The 23912-nt window shown below is 45.8% G+C and overlaps 1 protein-coding gene across 1 annotated transcript in view; it reads right to left on the bottom strand.

Moving 5' to 3' along the window:
• The window catches only part of plxdc2b (plexin domain containing 2b), a 69822-nt gene extending 45910 nt beyond the window's left edge, over positions 1 to 23912 (bottom strand). The window contains exon 1 of the mRNA XM_062379041.1: positions 23537 to 23912. Coding sequence (XP_062235025.1) covers positions 23537 to 23630 — 94 coding nt within the window. The 5' untranslated portion in view covers positions 23631 to 23912. The remainder of the gene's footprint in view (positions 1 to 23536) is intronic.

Raw genomic sequence — 23912 nt, 5'->3', positions numbered from 1 at the left:
AACCTTCAGTATTTTCCGGTACTTGGCGGAACAAGAGCTCCTCGCTCAAAAGCCTTTTTCAAAGCAGACCTCTTAACTTGTAGGAAAAGCACAGGTGCCATTATAAGGTTAACAATGTCTGTTCTATTTCCGACGTCCCAGTAAACCCCGACAGGTCAGAAGTTTATTACTTACACCTGCTCTGTCACAAGAGACGAGTCAAAATGCCTTCCTGAATAGTAAAAAAAATGATGTCTTCTGTTTGTCCGTTTGCTGAATGATTGATTATTCCACTTTGGCAGGTGGTAGACAGGCGGGGGCGAACCGAGAGTCCAAATCCAAAAAGGAAATAGGAAACAAAGCAGGAAACCAGGAAAGCAGCAGGAGGCCAAACTGAAGGAAACTGAACAGGAGACTGAGGAGAGTAGTTGGAAAACAGGTGAATCAGGAAGTAAAGCAAGAGATAGACACATGAGGTGAGAATCGTCCGAGTAAAACAGGAAGTAAACAACTGCAAAGTTAAATCATCTGGATCACCCCCCTAGTGGCTGGTTACAGTATAGGTCATAAATCATATTAAATGTGTTTTAACACTATTCAAATGTTTAGGTTTCTGATAAGTTTGGTTTTTTAGTGGTTATTTGATGCTATGAAAACAGGGTTAAACGTCATGATTGACAGCTGAGATTGACTCGCGATTGGTCGAGCTGGTGATTCGGTGGGAACCCCCCCATCCCCTGATCACTGCTGCACAGACTCTAAATAAAAAAGATGGCAGCGTTCACATCCAGGATATTTGGGCTTTACTTCTGGATCATGGGAGGGAGTGGAAACGTGTCGTCAATGTTTATTTACAGTCTTCAGTAACACAAAATAACTTTTTATTCCCCGCAGCTCACGACTGCCGGTTGGCACCAGTATCGATCTCAGAGTCTCAGCTCAGCATAAGACTCACTCCCCACACTTTCCATCACATCGCTCATTTTGATTTATTCCGCGGCAGTGAAGTGATCCATCTACTTCGAGCTTATTAATCATCACCTCGCCAGACGGAAAAAAACAAAACAGAAGTCAGCTCCACAACAGCAACTTCTGAGGTTAAGTCATGGTCCGTTTTCAAACACACAGAGCAGTACAGGACTGCTTTAGGTTAATTGGCCGCTCTATTTCTGTCGCTCTAGAAAAGTAATCAATCTGAGAGGTGACGGAGAGACAAACTTCCCAGAAAAAAACAGACCTGAGCCAAGCTGACCAAACTGAAGATTGATTCCCTGTGGTTCCAAGTGTGTGTAGTTACATGCATGCGTGTGTGTGGTGTGAGAGATTGTCAGTGTGTATGTGTGTGTGTGTGACTGTTCCTGCAGGTGGAGATTGATTGATTCCCATGTGGGTGTATTAACCGGGTTTTTTCCACTTTCTTTCACGGGGTGAGGCTCCAGGCGACTCCAGACAGGGCCCCTGAGCCTATCATCGTCCCCCCTGCTAATCCATCAGCATCAAACCCCCTCACTCGCTGCCCGACCCCCCCGAACTCAAACCATGGACAAAATGAAAACCCGCCGAAAGCCTTCATCCCCACCTGGTGGCTGGCATGTTATTGGACGGGACATGGAGCAGGCTATAAAATCAAAGTAGACTATACGTTGTTTCTCAAAGGAGAAGTTTGAGAAAGAAGTTTTTACACATTTCCGATGGAATGATTCATGGATCTTGATGAAAGACAATCAGTCACATTCAAGAGGCTGCTATAAGAGAGTGTGTGTGATTCGGTGCAGCTTGATGAATCTTAGTGAACTGTTCGCTCTACGCTCTCGTTGTCGTTCCAGTTGTGCTTTGCTTTTATTCACGATCAATACGCCGATGAGGTTGATAACATCGGCTGATTTCGCTTTATCACATGTATCGATGGCAATAAATTGTATTGCCGTACCAGTATCCACTCTTTTTAATTGCCCACATTAATCTTCCCACGCTCAGTCAGCGGTGCATCCTCCTCTCTCGGCACAGCATCATCCATCATGACCAACTCCACCAGCCACACGTCCTGTGGTCTTCACGCTGCACAGCTCGTCATACACCAGCACTTAGGGCAGCCATTATATCCACTTATTAAATTCCTCATAATCAAGCCAATTTGCTCGACCAATAAATACTTAACATGTGAGCAGCTCAGAGCCTGGTAAATAAGAACATGCGCCACACGTGATTAAGATTCGGGTCGTGTCCCAGTGAACGTTTCAAAATATGTGGAAAGTGGAAACAAACTTCTTCAGAACTCGCCAAATCCCATATTCTCCCACCTACAGCCTCCGGGCGCCCACAACCACGAGTCAGCAACAACAAAAATATACCAACGCACATCAGACTCTCTTCTTCTTCTGCTGCTGTACACCCAGAGCAGAAAGAGAAAGAGAGAGAGAGAGAGAGAGAGAGAGAGAGACACCATTCCCCAGGCCCGGAGCTGCCAAACCCAGCCCAGCCGGTTTCATGTGTCTGTTGAGAAACTGAGAGATGCATCCCAGTCACACAGCGCCTGTAATTGCTTTAACCTCGGCGGTGGAGACTTTAGCCACTCGCAAGAAATCAATAATAAATATTGTTTACAACCCCTCTCCCCCCCTCACTGGGAGTTTGGCTGTGCGGAAAATGAGACCTACAGAGCAGCGTGTCACGGAACAGATGGCTGATTCCCTCCGAAAAAAAACTAAAAAACCCAAATCCCATTATCGAGGGGATTGTGCATGTGGAAGAGTGTATCTCGTTACACTCTCAAACTTCCATTCAATCAGAAATGGGCGCTGGAAATCATTTTGCATTGCCAATTGAATAATAGGATTTCCGCCTCGCCTCCTGTGAAAGTTTTTAATTATGCAGATTTCAGCTGACGAGTTCGGCTGAATTGTTTCTTTCTCTGCGACAGGACAAGGGGAAAAAGTACAAAGGTTTCTTCACTCGTCGGAGCGTGCAGGCTCAATTAAATCGATTAAATTCGCGATTCGTCAGATTTCTCGTTAATTTCGCTCTTGCACTCGTCTCGCTAATGTGCAATGGCACCAAAAATGACTCTGGTGACAGCAAGAAAATGTTCTGCAGAATGTGACAAATCTAATAAACTTTTTGATTTCTTCGAGCAGAGTATAAGTTAGATCTCAGAGATATGATAAAGAACTGTCTCGTTAGATTAGGACGGTTTTGAAGAATTCGCTTCCTGGCAAAGACAGAAATAGAGTTGGACATAGAGGCAGTGAGGCATCGCACTGTAATGTGGGAAAAGAGTTTATTAGTCAGGTCACTTGAGTTGAAATAAAATGGGTGGGTGGGAAAGAGAGAGCAGGTCGTTCTGGTTCATCGCTCCCATGTGACAATCCCTGGACAGCTGTGGGGTGCAGCTGCAGGGTCCGGAGCTGGAGAGCAGGTTGTTAACAGGTGTGGGAAACAGGCGAATAGGAAGCAGGTGTAAGGGAGTAGGTATGACATGAATCTCAGATATTCCCTTAAATCAGCATTTTAATCGAAACAGAATCTCTGAGATCAGTGGATTTCGGGTGGAGATCAAGTAGATCAAATATATTTCTCAGATCTTTGACTAAAGGTTTAATTAATTTGACCCCATATCAACATCGACTGCAATATATTGATTTTCAGTTTTCTTACTATTTCAAATTGGTAAAATCATATTTCACTGATTCACTGGGCCCCCTCCTTGCGCACTGTGAATTAGATTAGAAAACTTAAGTGGAATTTCACCTCCTCTTCCCTCCATGTCAATTTTTATGGTCTTTTTCCAATACTTCAACAAGTGATGCTGTGGCAGCTGATGCAACAAGCGAGGCCCAGGATTAGCAGCTAATGAGGAGAGGGATGAGAGATGAGGAGGAGGAGGAGGAGGAGGAGGAGGAGGAGGAGAAGGATAATTGCACCATAGTGTAAAAGAACTGGATTGTCAATTACATTAACTACACATTTGATCCATTACTCCTCTGTGAACTGCCTCAAGGTCTGAGGGGAATTTCCACTTAAGCTTAAGTGTCTAGTAGCAGTTGAGACCCATGGTTTTGTACGTTCCCTTCCAGTGTCTCTGGCCCTTGGACCACCGTAGTGACGACTCCGGCCTTGCAGTCCCAGGTGAGTCGACATTACATGCTGCTGCTCGCCTTTATCCCCCCCTGGGCTCAAACATTTACGGGACGGCAGCTTATGTGGATCCCCTCAGCAGCGTGTCGGCTCGGCCTCGTCAGACCGCTGCCTGTGCTGACACGTACATTTCTGGTGAAAGCCCCACAGTGTTGAGCCAGTGAACACGTTTCTGCTTCTGACTGTGGTTTGAGCCCATCCATCACACGTGTCTACGTCAGATCGATCTATTTCAAAACGTAAATCTGACCCCTGCAGAGGACGAGGGAGTATTTGTCAGAACCGATGGCTCCATTTGTCTTGTTCAGCAAAGCATGGCTGCGCGGAGTCTTTAACAGAAACAGACAGTTCAGTGGCCTCTGACAAACAGCCTGCGAGAGAGACGAGCTCTGAATGCAAACGGGATTCACTTGTTCACCAACATCTTCCACCGCTTCTTTGTCTCCGGCTGCTTTTCTCTGAGGTGGTCCGCCTGGATGAAGGTTAGCTGGCTTCTCCTGAGGTGAAAACCATCAGGAGACAAGTGGGTGTGACGTGGGGAGATGGATGCTCCTTGGCAGTCTCACGACAAAACATCAACAAATTATCAAAAAACTGCCATAATTGTCTCAGGAGGAGAAAACGACAGACGCTTGGCTCGGAGTCATAAGTTGTTTAGGCGAAACTTACAGCTAAAAATTGAAATATAGAAAGAAAGAAGTAAACGTAAATTAATAAATAAATAAATGAATACATGTTTAGTTGATCCTAAAGTTAATCACTTTCTTTACAGTAATATCTTTTAGACGGGTTCTCCCCCCCCCCCCCCACCCCACCCTCGCTGCACATCAGGCAGTAAATTCATATCAAAGGCAACACAAGAAACCCTTGAGGAGACAAACCAGACAAAGCTTGTAACTAAGTGGCGAGACGTCTGTTGCACGGACGTGGTTTGGGTATGAAAAGTCAGCATTTTGTAAATTATGCAACAGACCAGTTCCCACATCAGACTTCCCCACTTTGACCACCTATGCAAGAATCATTTGAAATAGCACGGAGTCGGCGGCGAGACACTGAGGTACTGTCGAGAGCACGAAACAAATCCCAGACTCAGACGCTGCAAGAGGCTTCAGCCCGCGGCACAACATATGTCAAAGTAAGACAGAGCAGCTGCAGCTGAACATCTGCAAAGACATGGCTCAAATGTACAAGGCTCAGAAAAGGCATGAGCACCAAGTAACTATATGTAATTTCACCTGAGTAACAGACTTTGGTCAAATTTTATAGCCTTAATCCAGCAAGTGGTTAACAGATACAGTGAGTAACAGCTAATATGGCTCTAAAGACCACTAATATACACATACCATGTTCTAAGTGTAACTTTAGAATTAAGAAATAAGATAAATAATAATGCAAGAAAGGAATATTTTACAAAATGTGAAATGCTTTCTTATACAGAGGTTTTGCTTGTCAGGGAAGTTGCAGCACAGTTACAGAATCTTGGCTTTTTCTTGGGAAAGTTAAGCCCCGAACGAAGTCTGGCTTTGAAAATCTCCCCGATTCAGGACTTTCATGTGTGGCAAGTATGTCTCAGCCCCCCCCCCCCCCCCCCCCCTCTGGCCTCTGGGCTCCCTGCCATGAGCACTGGGCCCCGTGTTCTGCCTCTCCAGGCCTCATTGATCAAACTGAGGGGGCCCGCGGCTCCTGGAGAGACTTAGTTTGTTCAGTTAGAGGAAAGAGAGGAAAGTTATCGAGGTGTAGCTGCTGCACCGACAACATATTCAGAGGTAACTGCTTGATGATGAACGTTCATGTGCTCCTTTTTCCAGTTAGTTTGAAATCAAGTAGTTATTTGATCTGACTGATGAGCCCGACTCGTGATTAATTGAGCGATTTGTGCAGACTCTGGCTCCAAATGCCCAAGATGGCAATGTTCATATCCGGGACATTTGGGCTTTATATGTTGAAGGAGGGAAAAAGAAGGAGGAGCTTTCAGAGAGGAGGAGAAGGGCGGAGGCTGAGTCACTGGGTTGCAAAGAGCTGCTCCAGACACCATCCTCTGACTTGACACCACCTTTCTCAGAGGAGACACACTGCTGGGGGCTTTACAGGTAGAAAACAACAAGCTCTTATTACACACACACCAACACACACACACACACACACACACACTGGGCGTCTCTGCTGTTGTTTACCACACAGAGGTGGTCGTCTGATGCAGCAGTTTCATTTTGTCATGCAGAGTCTCAGAGCAGCACAAATGTGTCCAGTGCCAAAAAATTTTACAATCCTTCATCAGTGTCTACAAAGTAAACTTCTGTCCTTGGGAGGAGAATAACAAAGTTAGTTTGACAAAGGAAACTATTTCAGCATTAACATGACATTACTGGCTGGCAACGACACAGTGCATCGAGACTTATCTTTGGTCCTGGTCCAATCCTACACCTAACATTTGGCAGATAAAGACATTGTGCCTCTTTCTCTCAAATCGATTCTCCATCGCTCTGTGACTCTGGCTTCAAAACTTAAGAGAGGAATGATTAAAGAGTATTGATGGAAAAGTAAAGACTTCAGAGATGAGATATTTCAGTCTGCAACGGAAAGGCCCGGGCTCAGTGAATGAAGCTTTTATCTGATACACGCCAGGTCTCATCAAACTCAGAGGCTGAGAACATCCAACAAAGCCACAGTGGGAAGGCAGCCAGGCAGAGGTTGGACGTGCTGATCTGTCTCGGACGAGAGCGTCTCTATACATCCTCCTCTCTGGCCCGTAGAAGTGTAGGCAGCAAGGCCAGGTAGTGATTATATAGACCTGTCCCTCAGCAGCATATGATGAGCTCTGTGTTAAACTGCATAATGACGCCCCTGTCTCTTTTACAAAGTCTTTAAAGACGGTACAGTCGTGTGTGGGGCTGTTGTTCCCTCTAATCAGTCTGCCGTGCGGCGTTTATGAGCCTGTCAGACGGGGAACTGGGTCACCGCCCAGACGCAGACCTGCAGGAGCACGTTCACCCAGTGAAGTGCAGAGAGTGACCTTGACTAACAAGCTTGAAACACGTTCACGTGATCTGCTCGCAGTCTCGTCTGCCAGCGGACAAATTGGGTATCAGTTGTTTCACGGCAATTATCATCAATCAGGGCTGATATGCATCCAGCTGATCTACACCTCAATAACCGCACAAGGATTTCTGCAACGACGGCAACCTATTGTAAACACGCGGAGATAAATCCACCCCCCCCCCCCGTGTTTTATAATCTGACCTTCCAAGTTAAGTTGGACGACAGACTAAACACACGTGGAGGCCATCCAGATAATTTACTGCACGCACTGTCAACACAGTCAATAGCCATCTCCTTCTGGAAAGAGACGAGGACAAATACATCTTTATTTTCAGCAGATGTGTTTTGTTCAGTGTAAGTTTGATATGTTTGCATTCTAGCTTTACTAAAAATAAAGTGCAGCCGAGGGATCTAATTAGTTTTATTGGTATTTGGTCATAAATTTGGTTTTAATTTGTTATTTGATGCGATAGAATGGAGGCCGTCAGAGGTTCACAAAAGTCATAAGGACTGATCCTCTGGGGACAATGAATGTGTGTGGACTGAATGTCATCAAAAATCATCCCAAACTTTTGTGCACATTCAGTCATTTTGGGCCGCAACACTTCAGACAGATCCTGAATCAGTGACTCAAAGGGAAAATGATTTTACTTTATTTCTTCTGAGGTGGAACCATGAAGTTTTAGAGCTGGAGGGACTTTGGTGTATTCCTCAAAGACACAGCAGGAGGCCTCAGTCTTACTGCAGGCATGATGCCACCCTTTCAAAAAACCTGTGTGACTGTGCTTTTAGTTGTGATGAAACATCCACACTCTATTCAATAAAGAAATAAATGAACGCATTCCCGGACAACACACGCTGAGACACTCCAGAGCTCAGAGAGAAGCCGGGATGAGGATAACAAAAGCCTTCACATCTGCAGCAGAGACACAGGACGGTAGTGGAAAATAAAGCTGGAAGACATCTGCACAAACTTCAACACTTCTTCTTTAAAAAAGTCTCAGCTTTGCATGACAACAGTGGAGCCTCTGTTTGCCCACGACTATGTGAATGTGTCTGTCGGCACTTTCTGCGAACGAACAGGAGTAACAGACGAGAGAGAGACAAAACAGTCAAAGTCAAAGAGGTGAGGGAACATTGCTGACACAAGAGAAGCAAAAGACTCGCTGTGCTAACAAGCTTATGGTCAGGAATCTTCCCGCTGCCTCAGTTTGAGCTTTGACCTTTCACAGAGCCGATTGCACTCCACAATTCCTGCGATGCAATATTTAAAAAGCCTAAAACATTCCCTTCAGATGACAAACACAAAACATTTGTGGATCTGCACGGTGCCGGAAAGGTCGCTCCAGCTGTTTGACCCCATGGTGCATGGGCTCAGATGTTTTCTCCACAGCTTCCCCTCTCAAACCTCTCTCCGTGTCCTCCTCTGTTCATTGTCCTCGTTCCTACGGCCAAACTTCCAGATGTGCGGTCCCACATGGTATTCCCATCTGTCTTTTCCGTCCGCAGCCGCGAATCCCAGGGTTTTCACCGAGCGGAAATCTGCACTGAACCCGGCGAGATGATTTTCAACCAGGGACTGCCAAAACACGCCATTCAAAATATGCTGTTAGTAAAAAGATCGGATAAATTCTAGGAAGTCATTTGTCAGATTAATTACATCTACAATTTGTGCAGATATCCTGCGACCGCCGAGACAATCAGCCCCTCACGGTGATGCCACGCCATAGAGAGAGAGACGCCTTTACAGACAGGGTCGAATTATCATCGTCAATCACTCTGCAAATCCCCTTCAGCCCGGGTGGCAGAGAGACAGGGCCTATCATTACCTTCCTGTCAACGTGATTGTAGCTTCAAATCGAGCTGGATGTGTCACCTGCCATGTCTAGACAGGGACCTGTCACTGGGAATCTGCCACAGGACACCATCACCCCGGGGGCAACGCACCAAAATCTCCCTGTGTCACCGAGGCCCAGAGAGAAAGTTTACCTGCCAACATGAATGTTATCCTGTGATACAACCTGACAATGCTTCTGCTCGTATAAACAACACCAAAGAACACAAAGGACTCTTCTCCATCACTTCAGTTAGTTGTTAGCTTAGATATCAACAAAAGGGAAGAATGATTTACAGATAAACAAAGTCAGCAACTAGCCGGTGAACACTGGAGGATTTGGAAGCTGGAGAGCAACGTATTTCCTTCAGGAGTCGGTGGAGAACAAAAAAGAGCTAAAAGAAGAGTGAATGGCGGAGTTGCATTCATGGAGTTACTGGAACCAGTGGTCCCTATAAATACAGTTAAGCTGCAGTAAAGTGTACACACTCACAGATATCTACCCCTAAAAAGATCCATGATTTATTCCCTGGGAAACCAGTGAAAATGACAAAAATAAAACGCTGCAATTTTAAAGAAACAATCCTGGATCCACCCCTGGAACCGACCTGTGCCAAAATCCATCAAGCTGGAAATCCATTTAGCAGTCTTCAAACAGCAAACCACAAACATCTTTCACTGCGAAAATAAGATGATAATATTATTTCCTCTGTCAGCAAGTAGCCAAAAAAGGGATAAATGCCTTTACCTCTGAAACCCAACATCATATTCTTCAAACGCCGAGCTCCAGGCCTCGTGACTTAAAAGCCTTGCTTGCCTGATTGACAACTGAAGCATAAAAACCCTGAGTTTAAGCAGAGAGACAGACAGACAGAATATTTTTTCTCTGGAAAAAAAACAAACCACTGACCCAGACCACTTTAACAGCCCCCCCGTGGTTTTTCCCTGTCAGTGTCATTCTGCTGTAAACAAAGATTTACAGCAGAATGTTTTGAAAGTGTTCCCAGCAAACGTTGAGATGAAGCTTGGATCATCGCCTTGCGGCTGCACGCCCCCTGCAACCAGTCAAGTCTCAGGAAATATGGTCCCTCATGTTTCTGTTGCTGAGTTATGGACAGACAAGTGTTGTTGCAGAAGATGTCACAGTCAAATTGACCTGTGACAAAAGATAAAATGTCATCACTTCTTTATTTGACCCTATTAGACGCCTATAAATCTAAAAATTCTTGGGTGACATTTGACTTTGAGCACCGAACTAAAATCAGAATCAATCCTCAAGTCAAAGTGAACATTTGTGTCACGTTGAAAGAAATTCCCTCAAGGCGCTCCTGAGACAGGGACGGCCTGGAAACACAAGGAGGAGCTCAACGACTTGTCGAAGCTGCCAAACAGTTGTTGACAGCTGATGAAACACAGTGACAAGTGAAGAGACTCTGAAAAGAGAAACACTGCAGTCTGGGTATTTGATGAGTTGCTGTTCCGCTCTCTCCCATTAACCTTTCCGGACGACGCAATTACACAAGATGTATTAATAATATAAAAATGCTCTTAAAGGCTTATTCACAAATCTCTCACATCAATCAGTCTCTTGTGGGACTGATTCCAAAGCCCTGAGTGAAAGTAATTTCTGAAGCTCGTAAAATATAGTGAATATTATTCTAATATTTACATTTTGGGGAGTATTTTTCTCCGGTGTGTTGGTAGGTAGCTTTATTCGGGCACCACAGTGTTAATGTCTTTGCCTCACTTGCCACCAGACAGAGATATGAAAAGTCAGGGATACAGTTTCAGTCCTCCCTCGCTGCGAGGAAAGGTCAGGAGTGGACACAGGGGACATGCTGTCACACTGACTGTCTGTGCACTGTCTCGCTGTTTACTCCACTTTGTGACACATCATATTTCAGGAGAGTTTTTCTTTTCAGCTCTCACAGCAAGCAGGAGGCCTGTAAAGCCCTGAGCCGCATTACGTGGCCAAAAGTGGGGGAATTAAAGTCCCAGTGAATCTTTATGCTACAGGATTCATGAACATGATGCTTGTGAGTGTGTGTCACAGGTTTAGAGAGGGTCCTCTCCTGTTCCAACATGATGGCATCCCCTTCTCTGTGTGGAGGATCTGGACTGAGCAGCAGAAAGCCCCGAGCTCAAGCTCTTCGGGCTGAGACCGACTGTAAGCCTCGTTCAAACCCATTTTCAGCCCTGAGCATCAAAAGACAGCCGTCTCCTTCATAACAATGAGATCAGTGTCACACACTGTCCAGAACACATGGTTATACTGAGGTTATATTTTTACCACAAACAAACACTCCCTTTAGATTACTTCATAACATGAACAGCTTCTTTCTACTGTAAACCTCATACTTGTTGCAATAAAACATAAACTACATGCTGATACTGTATATTTCCAGTCGTAAAGTCCTGTCTTAGAGTCTCTTAAACCTGTGCAGAGGTTTTAGCCTCTGATAAACCTTCACGCACGTGGATCCATTACTTGAACTTGACTTCCTGGATTCCATGACTCACTGGTACGTGAAGCAACACAATCAAGCCACTTGTTTTGTTCTAACAGTATTTTCTGTGTGAGTTGCTGCTTTATCGTCTAATATCAGAGGATGATAAATGGCTGAACAGGGACAAAGTTTCATATTAAATTTAAATGAAATCAAGGCCACACAGAAAGTGAAAGAAGAAACTTCACAGAGGGAATTCAATCAGTATCAAGGTTCTCCTCCAAAGTGAGACTTCAAAAATCTGCTATATTTGATTAATTATCTATTGGAACAAAATGTAATTTAGCATTTGACTTGCTTTGAATGCAGCAGTGGTACTTCTGGCTTTTCCCTATTGCTTCTCTTCAGTCCATCATCATCAGGACGACTGAGAGTTAAACTGTGTACTTTTTTATTGCTGTACTTTCTCTTTGTTTATTACTGTTATTATTATTGATTGATTTCTGTCGAGAAGCCAAATTCTTCCTCTGGGATATTAAAGATTTACTCACCAACTGGGATCTAAAACCAGTAAAGTGCAGGATGTAACAGAAACATGTTTTTGAAGGAGACTTTGAACAGTAAAATACAGATGTCCTCACACATTAGGCCAAAAATAATAAAAGATAAGCATGAGCTCAACAGTCCCCGAACCTCCAGGAGTCGATTTAGTCTTCAGACTCATAGAAACCTGTGTGATTTAGTTTTGCTGTGACATCGGTGTCACGGTGACTGAGTGGGATTTTAGCATATCGATTCAGATTCTCTTCCCTCGGGGGCCGACCCAGTGTTTTCAGTGAGGTATTGATTTCCAGACTCTTTTTCAGGTCGAGCTTGAAGAACAGGCGACTCATCTGAACTCACATTATGGACGACTACAGCGAAAGAGTCCTAAAAACAAAAACAACTGGTTGGGACGTGGGGAATGAGCTATAGAATATGTTATTGACAGACATGGCAGAAGCAGAGAAAGAAAATAAGAACCAGATAACGCCATATTGGATACAGACACAGACTGGCTCCTGCTATCGGCGGCAGATTACTGTGACCTCCATCTTTAATTAACAACACAGTCATTTGCTCAGGGTCAGTCCTGGCCGCCACGTGGCAGCAGAGGCAGCATTCGACCGACCGAGGGAGCACGCCGGCTAATCACAGGTGACATGGGAACGTTGGCAGGAAGCTGGGGAATCAGCAGCAGGACTAGAGAAGATCCAAAGTAGTTTGTCTTCTCTGTTTTGCCCTTAAAAGTTGAAGCTATAAGACTAGTTTGAGCTGTTTCTCTTCCATGGGTCGATTTGTGGTGGACAAAGGGCAACTAACAAAACTCACAACTACAATGTTCTCTCTAACAACAGCATCCTCTGCTTTAGCTGGCGTTTTTTTAAATCCTGACACAGAGACGAAACCCTTAAATCACTGAACGGACTAAGCAGCAGTTACAGTCACTCCCCAGGTCGATACCTGCCAATGTGTCCACTGCACTGTCTACAAACTCTTTTCCTTCGATCCACAGAGAACACAATGAGGCTCCGGTACAACTGAGAAACAAATAAATCATGGCACTCATTTTCCAAGGCCCAACAGTCCCCTTAAATTCAGACTCCATCCACACCACAACTTTTTTAGTTTTCACTGCAGCTACATTTACTACTGTCCACACTAAAGTCCAGAGTTTTCAAGCATGTACAACAGAGGAGCTTGGAAACACTGCCAGCCCCATTTTACTTTGAAAACTCTTGGCCTGTGTTGTAGTCTGGACAGGCAGAAACAGAGATGGTATTCCCTGGGAAATCAGTGTAGCTTCCAATTTCGTGGATAAATAGTTTTGACAAAATCCTGCTGACAAACAAATCAACCAACAAACAAACACAAACGCCATTTCGAGTTTCCCCTGACCTTCATCTCGATCCCAAACGAACCCACCCGTCAGTCTGTTAACACACGATACAATCAATAGGTGTCAGCTCCTGATGGTTCGCTGCAAAGTGGCTGCTCGATAACCCCCGATACCACGTGTAGGACTCGCACGTTAACAGCTCATTGCAAAGCGTGCAGATGAACACGCAGACAGAGCGAGCGTCGGCCCTGACCTTACAGTAAACCCCTCAGATTCATCTGATCCATTCTAATTGCTTGCAGAGATGATGTGCAAACAATAACAGTCAGTATTTCCCTCAGCGTGAGATGTGATGTTCCGATCGTCTGCTCCGATCTGAGCTCATCCTCTGAACCACGGAGGGGAAAGAAAAAAAACAGCCCACAAACTCTCTGCTTAAAAAACAGCCCTGCAGCTGGAAAGCTTTCGACAGTAAACATTCAAACTTCTCTTTTGGGACAACGCTGGCTTTTTTACAGCTTTTGACTCATTTCCTCTTTCTTTGCGGGGGATTATCATTTCATTGCTTCTGTTGCGTTCATTTGAGGAATCTTCACCTTAAACAGCACATTCTCAAACCCACTTCCTATTTTGGTTGGTACTCTGGTGTGCGTCTAATGCAAGTAAGCATTAAAAGTCCTTGAAAATCACTGAGGACATCATCTCTGCTGCGACCAGAGCAGCCGTCAAAACAATATTTATGAACACTTCAAATGGATTAAGCTGTTATTAATGGCAAAAAGGCAAAGTGACCCTGAATTACATGTTCAAAATCCTGTTGTGCCACAAACACCAGCAAGGAAATGATTATTGTAATAAGCTGATTTTTGTGGAACTGACAGAAGACTCCAGAACATCTGCGAGTCATTTGGAGCAGACATCAAGTAACTGCTTCATATTCATGACTACCAGCTTTTCAGTTCTCTCTCCTTGTTGATAGATTGAATTTTCAATGGGCACAAAGTATCATTGGTTTGGCAGCTCTCTGGGTGGAGGGCAGCTCATATTTGACCTCCATTCAATTCGTCCTGGGAAGCAGCTCTTTTTCATTTCATCAAGCCCAAAACAAAAAAAACACAGGGGAAATGGATTGCATCATTGACGTCAAATTACATCTCACAACAATTCTTTTATTTATATAATTTCCATTACTGATGATGACAGCGCAGTGGGACCTCCAGCACCTACATCACCTCTAGGGTCTGTGAGACAACAGGCCTTTAGGGGACGGGGGGGTCGGCCGGACATTTGATCAATACATTGACCTCCTTAGGCCGAGATGCATATGTTGGTTTCAGAGGGACTTCAATGTGATGATTAACCACTAAACGCTCAGCAACAGCATAACGAGAGGGCGTGTTCTCCAATGAGAGACCTACTTTATTTATTCTTTGGTACGCTGGCTCTAAGGTTCAAAATACAATGACTCAACTTTAATTAAAATGACACAAAATATTTCAAATATTTCTGGAAACAAGATGACTAAACTGAAAACAGGTTTGGGAAAATGGGACTAAACTGAAAATGTGTGTTTTGGTGTTGTTTTCTGAGAAGTCATGGTGTAAAATGTTGTGGTATTTTGACCCCTAAGGCCACCGTACTTCTGTAACCCTGTAGATGTACATCTGTGGGTAGCTGACCCGTTGTCTACGCATTGTTTTACGTCGTTCACTTATCATGCGCTACAAACCCACTATGATCCCGACATTTATTACGTGGTCTAGTGGCAGAAACTTGGACTATGGGCAGAGAAGGTCTCTGGTTCGTCTCTGGTTCGACTCCACGGAAAGACAACAAAAGACAAACCTGGATTGATCTGTCCAAAAATCCAAGAGTCTCCCTACCCTGTCTAGTGCATCTGAGCAAGGCACCTTACTCCCCCGAGCGCCGTACATGGTTGCTCACTGCTCTGTGTGTCACCAGATGGGTTAAATGCAGAGATTAAATTTCCCTACCTGCATGAGTGTGCCTTTGCATGTTTGTGCATGTGTTTGGGACTAATAAATGCATCTTAAGCATCTTAATATTTCTTCAATAACACGGATATCACATTCATAAGTAAACTGCTCCCACTAATTCACCCGCCCTCTAATTAGCTCTTTTCTGGGGCACGGGACACAAAGGCCTCTAAATGGGAGTCAATTGCCACTTTGCGATGTGGGCTCCTATCGCCGCCGCCTGACAATACAGCTTCCACATAAACACCTTCTAATGGTCACAAGCACAGAGAATTCCCCTCGCGGCAAACACCATTAATCACCTCCCTTGGACAGGACACGGTTAGCTGATGAAAAATAGTCTAATTTACCATTTTAATACAACACCATGCTGCTGGAAATAGAGTGTAATATAGTTCAAACATGTCTGAATAGGTTTTCGGGGCAGGAACTTGAAAATGTCCGTACAATCGGGGTCGAGTTTGCCTTTCACATACAAGGAACACAGCAGGGAAGGAAAGAGAAATGCAAAATATTCAAGAGACAAGCTGGACATATTCGAACCCACTTATTCTTATAACAAACACCAGTATTTAATAGACATGCCACTTTAAATTGTCCGACCGGGACTTGCCGACCAGCCAATTTTCTGCCGCTCACGGAGCCAAACCCACAGAATTTGATTTATTGCGCCCATTACATCGATATGTTGTTGCCTTCTGGATCATAACATGTGTACCCTTCACCACACCCGGACCTCCCTTCATTACCAGCACGCTTGCTCTTGCCAGACGGTACAAGAAAACACAATTAACTCCCACGTCCAGTGCATGACAAGCCTCTGGATTAAGGCGTGAGAGTGTCTTGTTACCTGGGCAGCGCATGGGAACCGCCAGCAGTCCCCCCCACTTTCTGGTGACTCAAACGCAGCAGCACACACACACACACACACACACACACACACACCCAAAAGGCGGCCGGTACACCTTGCAATTCATCACCAGGGAGCCTCAAAGCGAGCCATTGTTCCCGGCTCTATGCTCAAGGGCTACTGGGCGCAACTTTCAGCGGGTAAGCATTGGCACAGAGGCAGAAACCTGAACACCTGGCACACACCAAACCTCATTTACCAGAATCATTTGTTGAAGTTCTCTTTTTTCTTTTATTCGTTTTGTTTAGCTCACCTTTGTTTGACCGAGAATGTTTGATCAAGTCAAAAGAAGAATTGTGCTACAAGTGCATCTCTCATCGTGCATGTGTTGCCAACTGGCCTCATGCTTACAGCTTCAGGCTGAGCTCAGCACCGCCTTGAGGGCTGGACAGCTGGGAGACGCTGGAACAAGCTCGTCCACAACAACAGGCTCCAAACAATAATCACCCTGACTTCCAGAAAAACCCTCTTTTGGTTTCTGGGAAGAATCCTTTATCTATCCATTCCTGGCAGTCCTGACTCCTGAAGGGTCAAGCCGGGAACACTGAGGCCAAGCAGAGCCAGCTGAGGCCTTTGCAGACCTATTACAAGAACTCATCGTGACTCACTCAGGAGTGAATTACTCGAATAAAAGCCACAGAACAATGCTGACCATTCCGCACATACTAGGACATTGGGCGATTCCCGCAGAGTCACCGATTAATCTAACCCTAGTCTGCATGTGGCTTCGGGAGGAAACCGGAGTACCTGGAGAAAACCCACTCAGACACATGGAGAACTCCACAGAGAAGAGACCCCGGCCAAACTGGGATTTGAAGAAGGAGTTTTTTTCCTAGATCCTAAAGATTTGCTCGGCCTGTACACATTATATATGTGAGGGAGGTAAACCAAAGACAACTTTGAGGCAGTCTTCAAAGTCACATTGTATTCTTTGCCTTTCGAGTCACGTAGAAAAACACCTGTGGCTGTAAACCTTTTTCATTTTCACCCTCAAAAGTGCTCCGGCCCATCAAAGTCCTTCAGTCGGTTGCCGCAGGCATAAATGTCCTTTGTCAGGATGAGTTTGTTGGGGAAAGAAACTTCTGGACAGGGGACGTGGAGACACTTTCCGGGCAGAGTCACAAAGTCAGCGCTGTTGGACGTGCGGCAAGGAAAACACATCAATGTCTGCAAGGGGTTCGCTCGGCACAGCTCAACACTTAACACGCTCAAGTATGTGAAGCTCCAGCAGACGTCATGGTATAATCATGGCGACGGCCACATGTTACATCTGGTGTGTTTGATTTAGAGAAGGGAGGAACCTGCATGTAATAAAATCTGTAATTGATGGCTGTGGGGACGACGGGGGCTATTAACATGATGAACACGCCAATAAGCAGATCAATCTGAGCTCAGGTCATGGGGTCATTGCTCTCACTTAAGTAAATGAAGGTATTTTTCATTTTGCTGACACAGGGGGGGTGCGTATTGTTCGAGCTGTCGCATCGGACCTAAGGAGCGTTAGCTGGAACTGACCTGGCGTTCCAGATTGTCTGATTATACCAGCTCCTACACAAAGCAGGGATACTGCACAGCAGGGATGCTACTTGAAGTACAACCTTCAACCCCATAACTTAAAGTATTCTGTGAAATAAAACTGGCCTTTGAAGCGACTACTCTACAAGTTTTCTTGTGTACTTGTGTTTACATGTGCTTGACGCTTCTGCAACACTCACACAATTCATTCGTTACACTTATGTTATTAGATTTTGACACCATCTGCAAACTGAAAATACACAGAGAATCATTTATTACAGCCTTATATCACTTTGTGGCGAGATGGAACCAACAAAGATGCTTTTACTCGTTTAAAAAGCATTATTTTACAAAACAAGACTCAAGGAAATGACACAAAAAAACAATTTTTCTTCGAGAAAAACATGAGAAGTGTTTCCATCAGAGAGTCTATTTAATATTAAGAGGATTCGACCAGGCCTCGAGCCTTCAGAAACTACAGAGGATTAAGACTCGGGCCTTACAGCAACATAAAGACTCTCTACTCCATCGGCAGTGAAAACAACTGTACTCTATCTGAGAGGCTGATAGTCCCGGAGTGTGAGAAGGAAAATGTTCACACGCAGTTGCACGTGTAGACAGAGGCATGTAGCAGCATGCCGCAACCTCTGTGAGTGACACTTTGTTTTCGTGGGACAAAGCCAAGCCGTGGCTCCTGCTGGGCCCAGGATATGAAGCCTGCTGCAGGGTGGGAGAGACGGGCTCGTCTGCTGGGTGGATGCATTTCATCTTCGCTCAGTTCCCCCGGAACATCGCGCTCTCTCCGCTCCGTCATGACAGAGGAGCATGTAACACTCGGGCTCGCCTTTGAAGAGCCGCCGCTATAAGCCGTCTACAGTGAGATTCGTTTCATCACTTTGGTGCAGGCGCTGCGTGGAAAAGCAGCGGGAGGCGTATATATTTCTCACATTTAGAAAGGGGTTGGTTTAAGTTCTGGTGTACAGCTGCAGTGTGGCCACCTGCAGGGGTCTGTGTGCGCTCTGTTTTCATTCTGGCTTCGTTTCCCATTGTTTCACTACAGTGTGAATCTGAGTTTGGTCCACTAACAATTAATTCCTGGCTCCTCGTGTGCTGCCATCTCCCCTTAATACAGTCACATGAAGACAAATTCAACTTTGTTTCTATGTCATGCATATTTTGACACATTGGTAAATACTGTCAAATTACATTGACTCACTCTAACGGGAATTAACGAACTGGTTAAGGAAATGAAGCCGGAAAAGGGAAAGTCAACACAACCGACCAATTACGAGAGGCGGGGGACTAGTGGCAGAATAATTGGGCTATGGGCAGAACCTGCCAGGACAACACCCGGATCTGTTCCAAAGTCCGAAGAGCACTCTCCCTACCCCCACTGTCTAAGTGCCCCTGAGCAAGGCACTTTACTCCCCCAACATCTGCTCCCTGGGCGCTGTGCATGGCGGCCCACTGCTCTGTGTGTCCTCTGATGTTCACCAGATGGGACAAAAGCAGAAGACAAATTTCCCTACTCTGCATGTCGTGTGATTCTGCATGTGTTTGGGATCAATAAATGTATCTTATCTTATAAATATGAACCCGCGTTCCCTACTCCTGTAATCGATGCTGATCACTCACTGTATATATCTTTTCTTGCACTTTGTGGCCGGTCAAACAGGACGGGGGAAATTAACATTTACCCATCCTCCTCCCTCTGCTCGTTATCCTCTCACTCACTCCCCTCGAAAGAAAAGAAAAAACTCAACTCCTCCCACCAGCATAAAAAAAAGCTTTCTATTCATTTCCCTCTCGGGCCGATGATCCAGCATCTCCTCTGGCAGCCGAGTCAACCCGAGGAGCAGATAACAGCCCGGCTATGATGCAAAGGGGATGTTTATCGTGGCTGCAAAATGCTGGTCATGACTCACTGTGTTGCAAACGTATCAAGGTCGCTTCGTTAATCTTCCGTCTCCTGCCTCCTGCCTTTGACCTTTTCAAAAAAGTGTCTGGATGTTAAAAATCCAGATTTTGGATTCTAAACAAATCAAAAACACGAGCAGAGGAGAAGGCCAGGGAGTGATTACTGCGAACCTCGAAGACGTGATAACTTGGCCGGCGGCGCTGGAGCAACTGGAAGTGGAGGAACTTTTCTGAACCACATGAAAGACAATGAGAAGGAGCTAAAGAGGAGCTTAACTGCGCTGGGTTTCATTAACCAGTGGCCTCTTGGCTCTTTGTCTCTGAGCCCATTGAACTCCAGCCCTCTCAAGCCGGCAGACTGAGCTTCTTCCCAGAGCGGATTGGGGGGCGGAGCTGGTGCGACAAGGGCCCCGGCGTGACTAATGGGGGAGCCTGGTGCTGCTGTGGCATGCTGGTGCGGGGGTATGACCCTGCCGCCTCCCCAGTGCACGGCGTGGCTCGCACTCACCGCATGCAGGGCAGCACAATAATCCCGGTGGCCTCCGCCAACCACCCCTTCCCATCTCTCAGCCCTTGTCATGCCGCCCCACCCCCGTCATCTATTCAAGGCAGCTCCTTTCAGCAGGTCATTCAGACGGCCAATAAAGAGGCTCGCTCATTCTGCTCCGCTCGGAAATGTGCAATGTCAGAAAGAGAAGCAAGGGGGGGGGGGGATTCCAAGAGGGTTCAGTGAAGTAGATTCAAACCGGTGAGAGAAATTCTTGGCATTGTAAATTGACCAACTGGGTTTCCCATAAACCAGCTGGGTTTAGGTCGGTTTGAGGGTTTAGATAAAGTCAACAACCTTCCACACAACAAGACGGCCAGTTGATGAATGATTGAGTAACTCTTCTTCCGTTGATTTTCATGAAGTGTTACCGATATTTATGGATCCATCAGTCTATTAAACAAGATTAGCCAAGTTCCCAAGCATATTTAGTGCAGATATATGTATAGTTTTTAAGATATTTCTTCAACTCTAAGTGTTTATTTGAGATTTAGTGTGAAAGGCAAGAGAGAGCTGCAGCAAAGAACCGGGTCTGATCTGCAGCTGCGGCCTCTGCATGAGGACCCAAACCGCTGTACAATGGGCGCCCACTGAGCAACTGGGCGCACTGGTGCAAATGTAAGCCATCTGCAAAAGAAAATGTGAATCAATGCATATTGTTAGCCACCAGTAGGTTTATCAGGATTCTCCAGAAGACGAGGATGCAATGAGACGAAGACGCCGCTCAACTCTCGAAACAAATTGCAAAAAACATGGCGGATGGCTGATGTTTTTCAACTGCCAGTATTTTTCCTTTCTTCGGTGGTGCGGAAACTTGGGTGACATTTAAGTTGCTGGTTTTATGTACGTCATGATTTATGCAGCGAATCTGTTTCCATCGCCATTTGTAGGGTTTTGGGTTTATGTTAAATCCCACTCACGCACCTCCGCCTTTCAAAAATTCAAGTTTGTCTTTTTAGTTTCCAGCGTCCTCTTTCTGGGTTTTATGAACAATTGTTTTTTTCTTTGCAGACACCTGTGGCATCAGAGAAAGTGACTAACTAAAGTGAAATCATGAATTCAAGATTTGTTGGAAATACATACATATCTGAATCAGCGTCCGGAACTCATCCCTAGTCATTACCTCTCTGAGATCTATCTGCTTGTTTCTGTGCCGCTCACACTCCTCCTGCCTCTGCCTGTGTATTTGTATGATTTCAGAGGCAGCTACTGGCAGGAAGATGGATGAGGAGCGGCACCCTGGAGCTGGAGACGTCCACATCACTGCTGCCTGTGAGCGGCTTAACCCGCAACCTCCCTGCGCCAGCGAATAAAACACAACACGGAGCATCCGCAACAAATAAAAATTCCTCACGCAACCACAATCTTAGCACATTAACGGCCCTCAGCACAGACTTTCAAACCAGACCACATCGTTACAGCACCGAGGCAAGACTCTCTCTCTCTCTCTCTCTCACGCTCCTGCAGCTACCATCGGATTCAGACGCTGTCCAGACTGCAGCGAGCATCTCTGATTCCACTCCCAGAAAAACACCAGGGTGCAAATTAACCCCCAAATCAGTCCCATGTTTTGTGAGTGTGCACCGGTGGGTGTATCGCTGGGTGAACATCAGAGCCACAGACTGGAAGCTTTAGAAAGAAAAATGCTCTGAGCTCACAGGATGCTGTGTAATTTTGCCCAGATGTGCTCCACAGCTCATCTAACTAATAAATGCAAACGGGGGGAATCAAAGCTCCGACCAGTCCTCAAATCTCTGGCTCTACTGGAGCTGCTCAGGGCTTCTGGAGGCTTTTGATATCTTCCCAGTGAACTTGCAAAGACTCCACCATGTGCTCTGTTAATGAATCTAAGACAGGACAATCGGCTGCTCCTTGCTGCAGAAGAGTGGAGGTCGGCCTGTGACGAGGGAAGCTCCTTTGCCCAGATGTCTAAAAATACTGTCCTAGATACTGGAGGACTGGAGTTTAACTGTGTCCAGCTCGCAGGAGATGGAGCAGAGAGAGGCCCTGAAAGTAAAGATGCCCTTTTTATATTGTGGATGTTGGTGTTTAGGTACTTTCTTCAGTGTGTAACCTCAAAAACAAGCTTTATTCAGACAGTTTCTCTATGAGGAAGCATGTAGAGGAAAACGAGCTGCTGTTTTTTGCTGTAACACTGATGTCAAATGAGCTGGAGTGAAGCACAAGCCAGGAGAACGATTGATTTTATGAATCAGACCGAGAACGTTAAAAAGTGCATGTGTGTGTGTGTGTGTGTGTGTGTGTGTGTGTGTTTGTGTGTTTGCTATATCACACACAGCCGATAGCATCTCTCTCCCAAACCGAGCCGCACATTCCTCTGTGGTCTGCACACACACACACACACACACACACACACGCTGGATTAATTTACAGTCACTGTCAGTGGACGACCATTTCGCCAAACTCTATCCGATACGTGATGAAAAGTCGCTGCCAGCAATAAAAACCCTGGGAAACAAGAGCTCGCCTGTGTGAGCTGCACCAGAGCTGGCATGGTCCTGCTCCACCATCTGTGTGAGGGCGAGCCCGGTGTGTGTGATGGCATGTGCAGCGTATGGAATGGACTAGGTTGGAGATTAGTGCGAGACTTGAGGTGCACACGCTGTGGCTTTACAGTAGAGATATTGTTCACGCTGCAGAGCTCTCGTCCTCCGCGCTGGGGACTGTGTCTCGTGATCGAGGACATCGAGAGGGGCAGAAGGAAACACAGGACCTGCTCCAGAGAAAGCACCTGCACTCTCCTGCAGGTTTCTGATCTCAGGTCTGGGAAAAGTTGCAGAACTAGTCGACACCTCCAGGTGTGCAGAGAGAACAATGGGACAAAAAGCACCAGTCTCATATGTAAAGTAGTGCTGAACTCATCCTGTGGGAGATGCACGAGCACAATAAAGCAAAAGCAATGAAGTCAATATTTTAATTGAAGTGAAAATATGATAATTGGATAAACAAAGTCTTTCATCTTGATGGAAAAAGGAAGTTAGTAGGTCAGGACAATGTAATGACTCCTAATGAAAGTAAAACAGCCTTGAGCCTCTGCCTCCTCTTTCTGCTGCACACACACACACACACAAACACACACACACACACACACACACACACACACACACACACCACCTCCTCTTTCATTTCAAGCACATGGACAGAGGACCTTTCGTTTCTTTCTCCTTGAGATCAAATCAAAGCATGAGACAAACTCATCCTGGTGCACAAGAGAAAACCTGTTCTCCTGCACGTTCTGCTGTGCAGGGTCTAAACTCAGTGTGGCCCAGCTACATGCTTCATGCTTCATGCTTTATGGTGTGGCTGCAGGTTCTTACCGTCCGCGGCTGTGATCTCGGCTCGGACGTTCCCCACGCACTGCAAAACTACAACAACTCCAAGGAGAAGGTCGATCAGCCTCACACCCGCCATATCCAAGTGTTCGTCCCGGTATCCCGGTGGGGTTTCTTTTTATTCACAGAAGAAGGCGTCGGTCCCCCTGGTGCAGCCGACACTTGCACCGCTTCCCCGCGCGCGACTCCAAAACTCTCCTGCCTCCCGTGCTGCTTTCAAAACGCAAAGCTGCCTGCGCTGCACTGAGCTGCGTCTCTCTGTTTTGTTCCAGCCTGTGCCAATGTGCGCGCTCCTGTGGAGGCGACGCGCTCGTCCTGACGGGTCTCCACCTCCGAAGCGATGCAACAAAAAAAAAACGAA

The sequence above is a fragment of the Platichthys flesus genome, chromosome 21 (genome assembly GCF_949316205.1).
Source record: "Platichthys flesus chromosome 21, fPlaFle2.1, whole genome shotgun sequence".
Taxonomy (NCBI): Eukaryota; Metazoa; Chordata; class Actinopteri; order Pleuronectiformes; family Pleuronectidae; genus Platichthys; species Platichthys flesus.
Note: the sequence above shows the minus strand (reverse complement) of the source record. Positions and strands in the feature narration are given on the sequence as shown.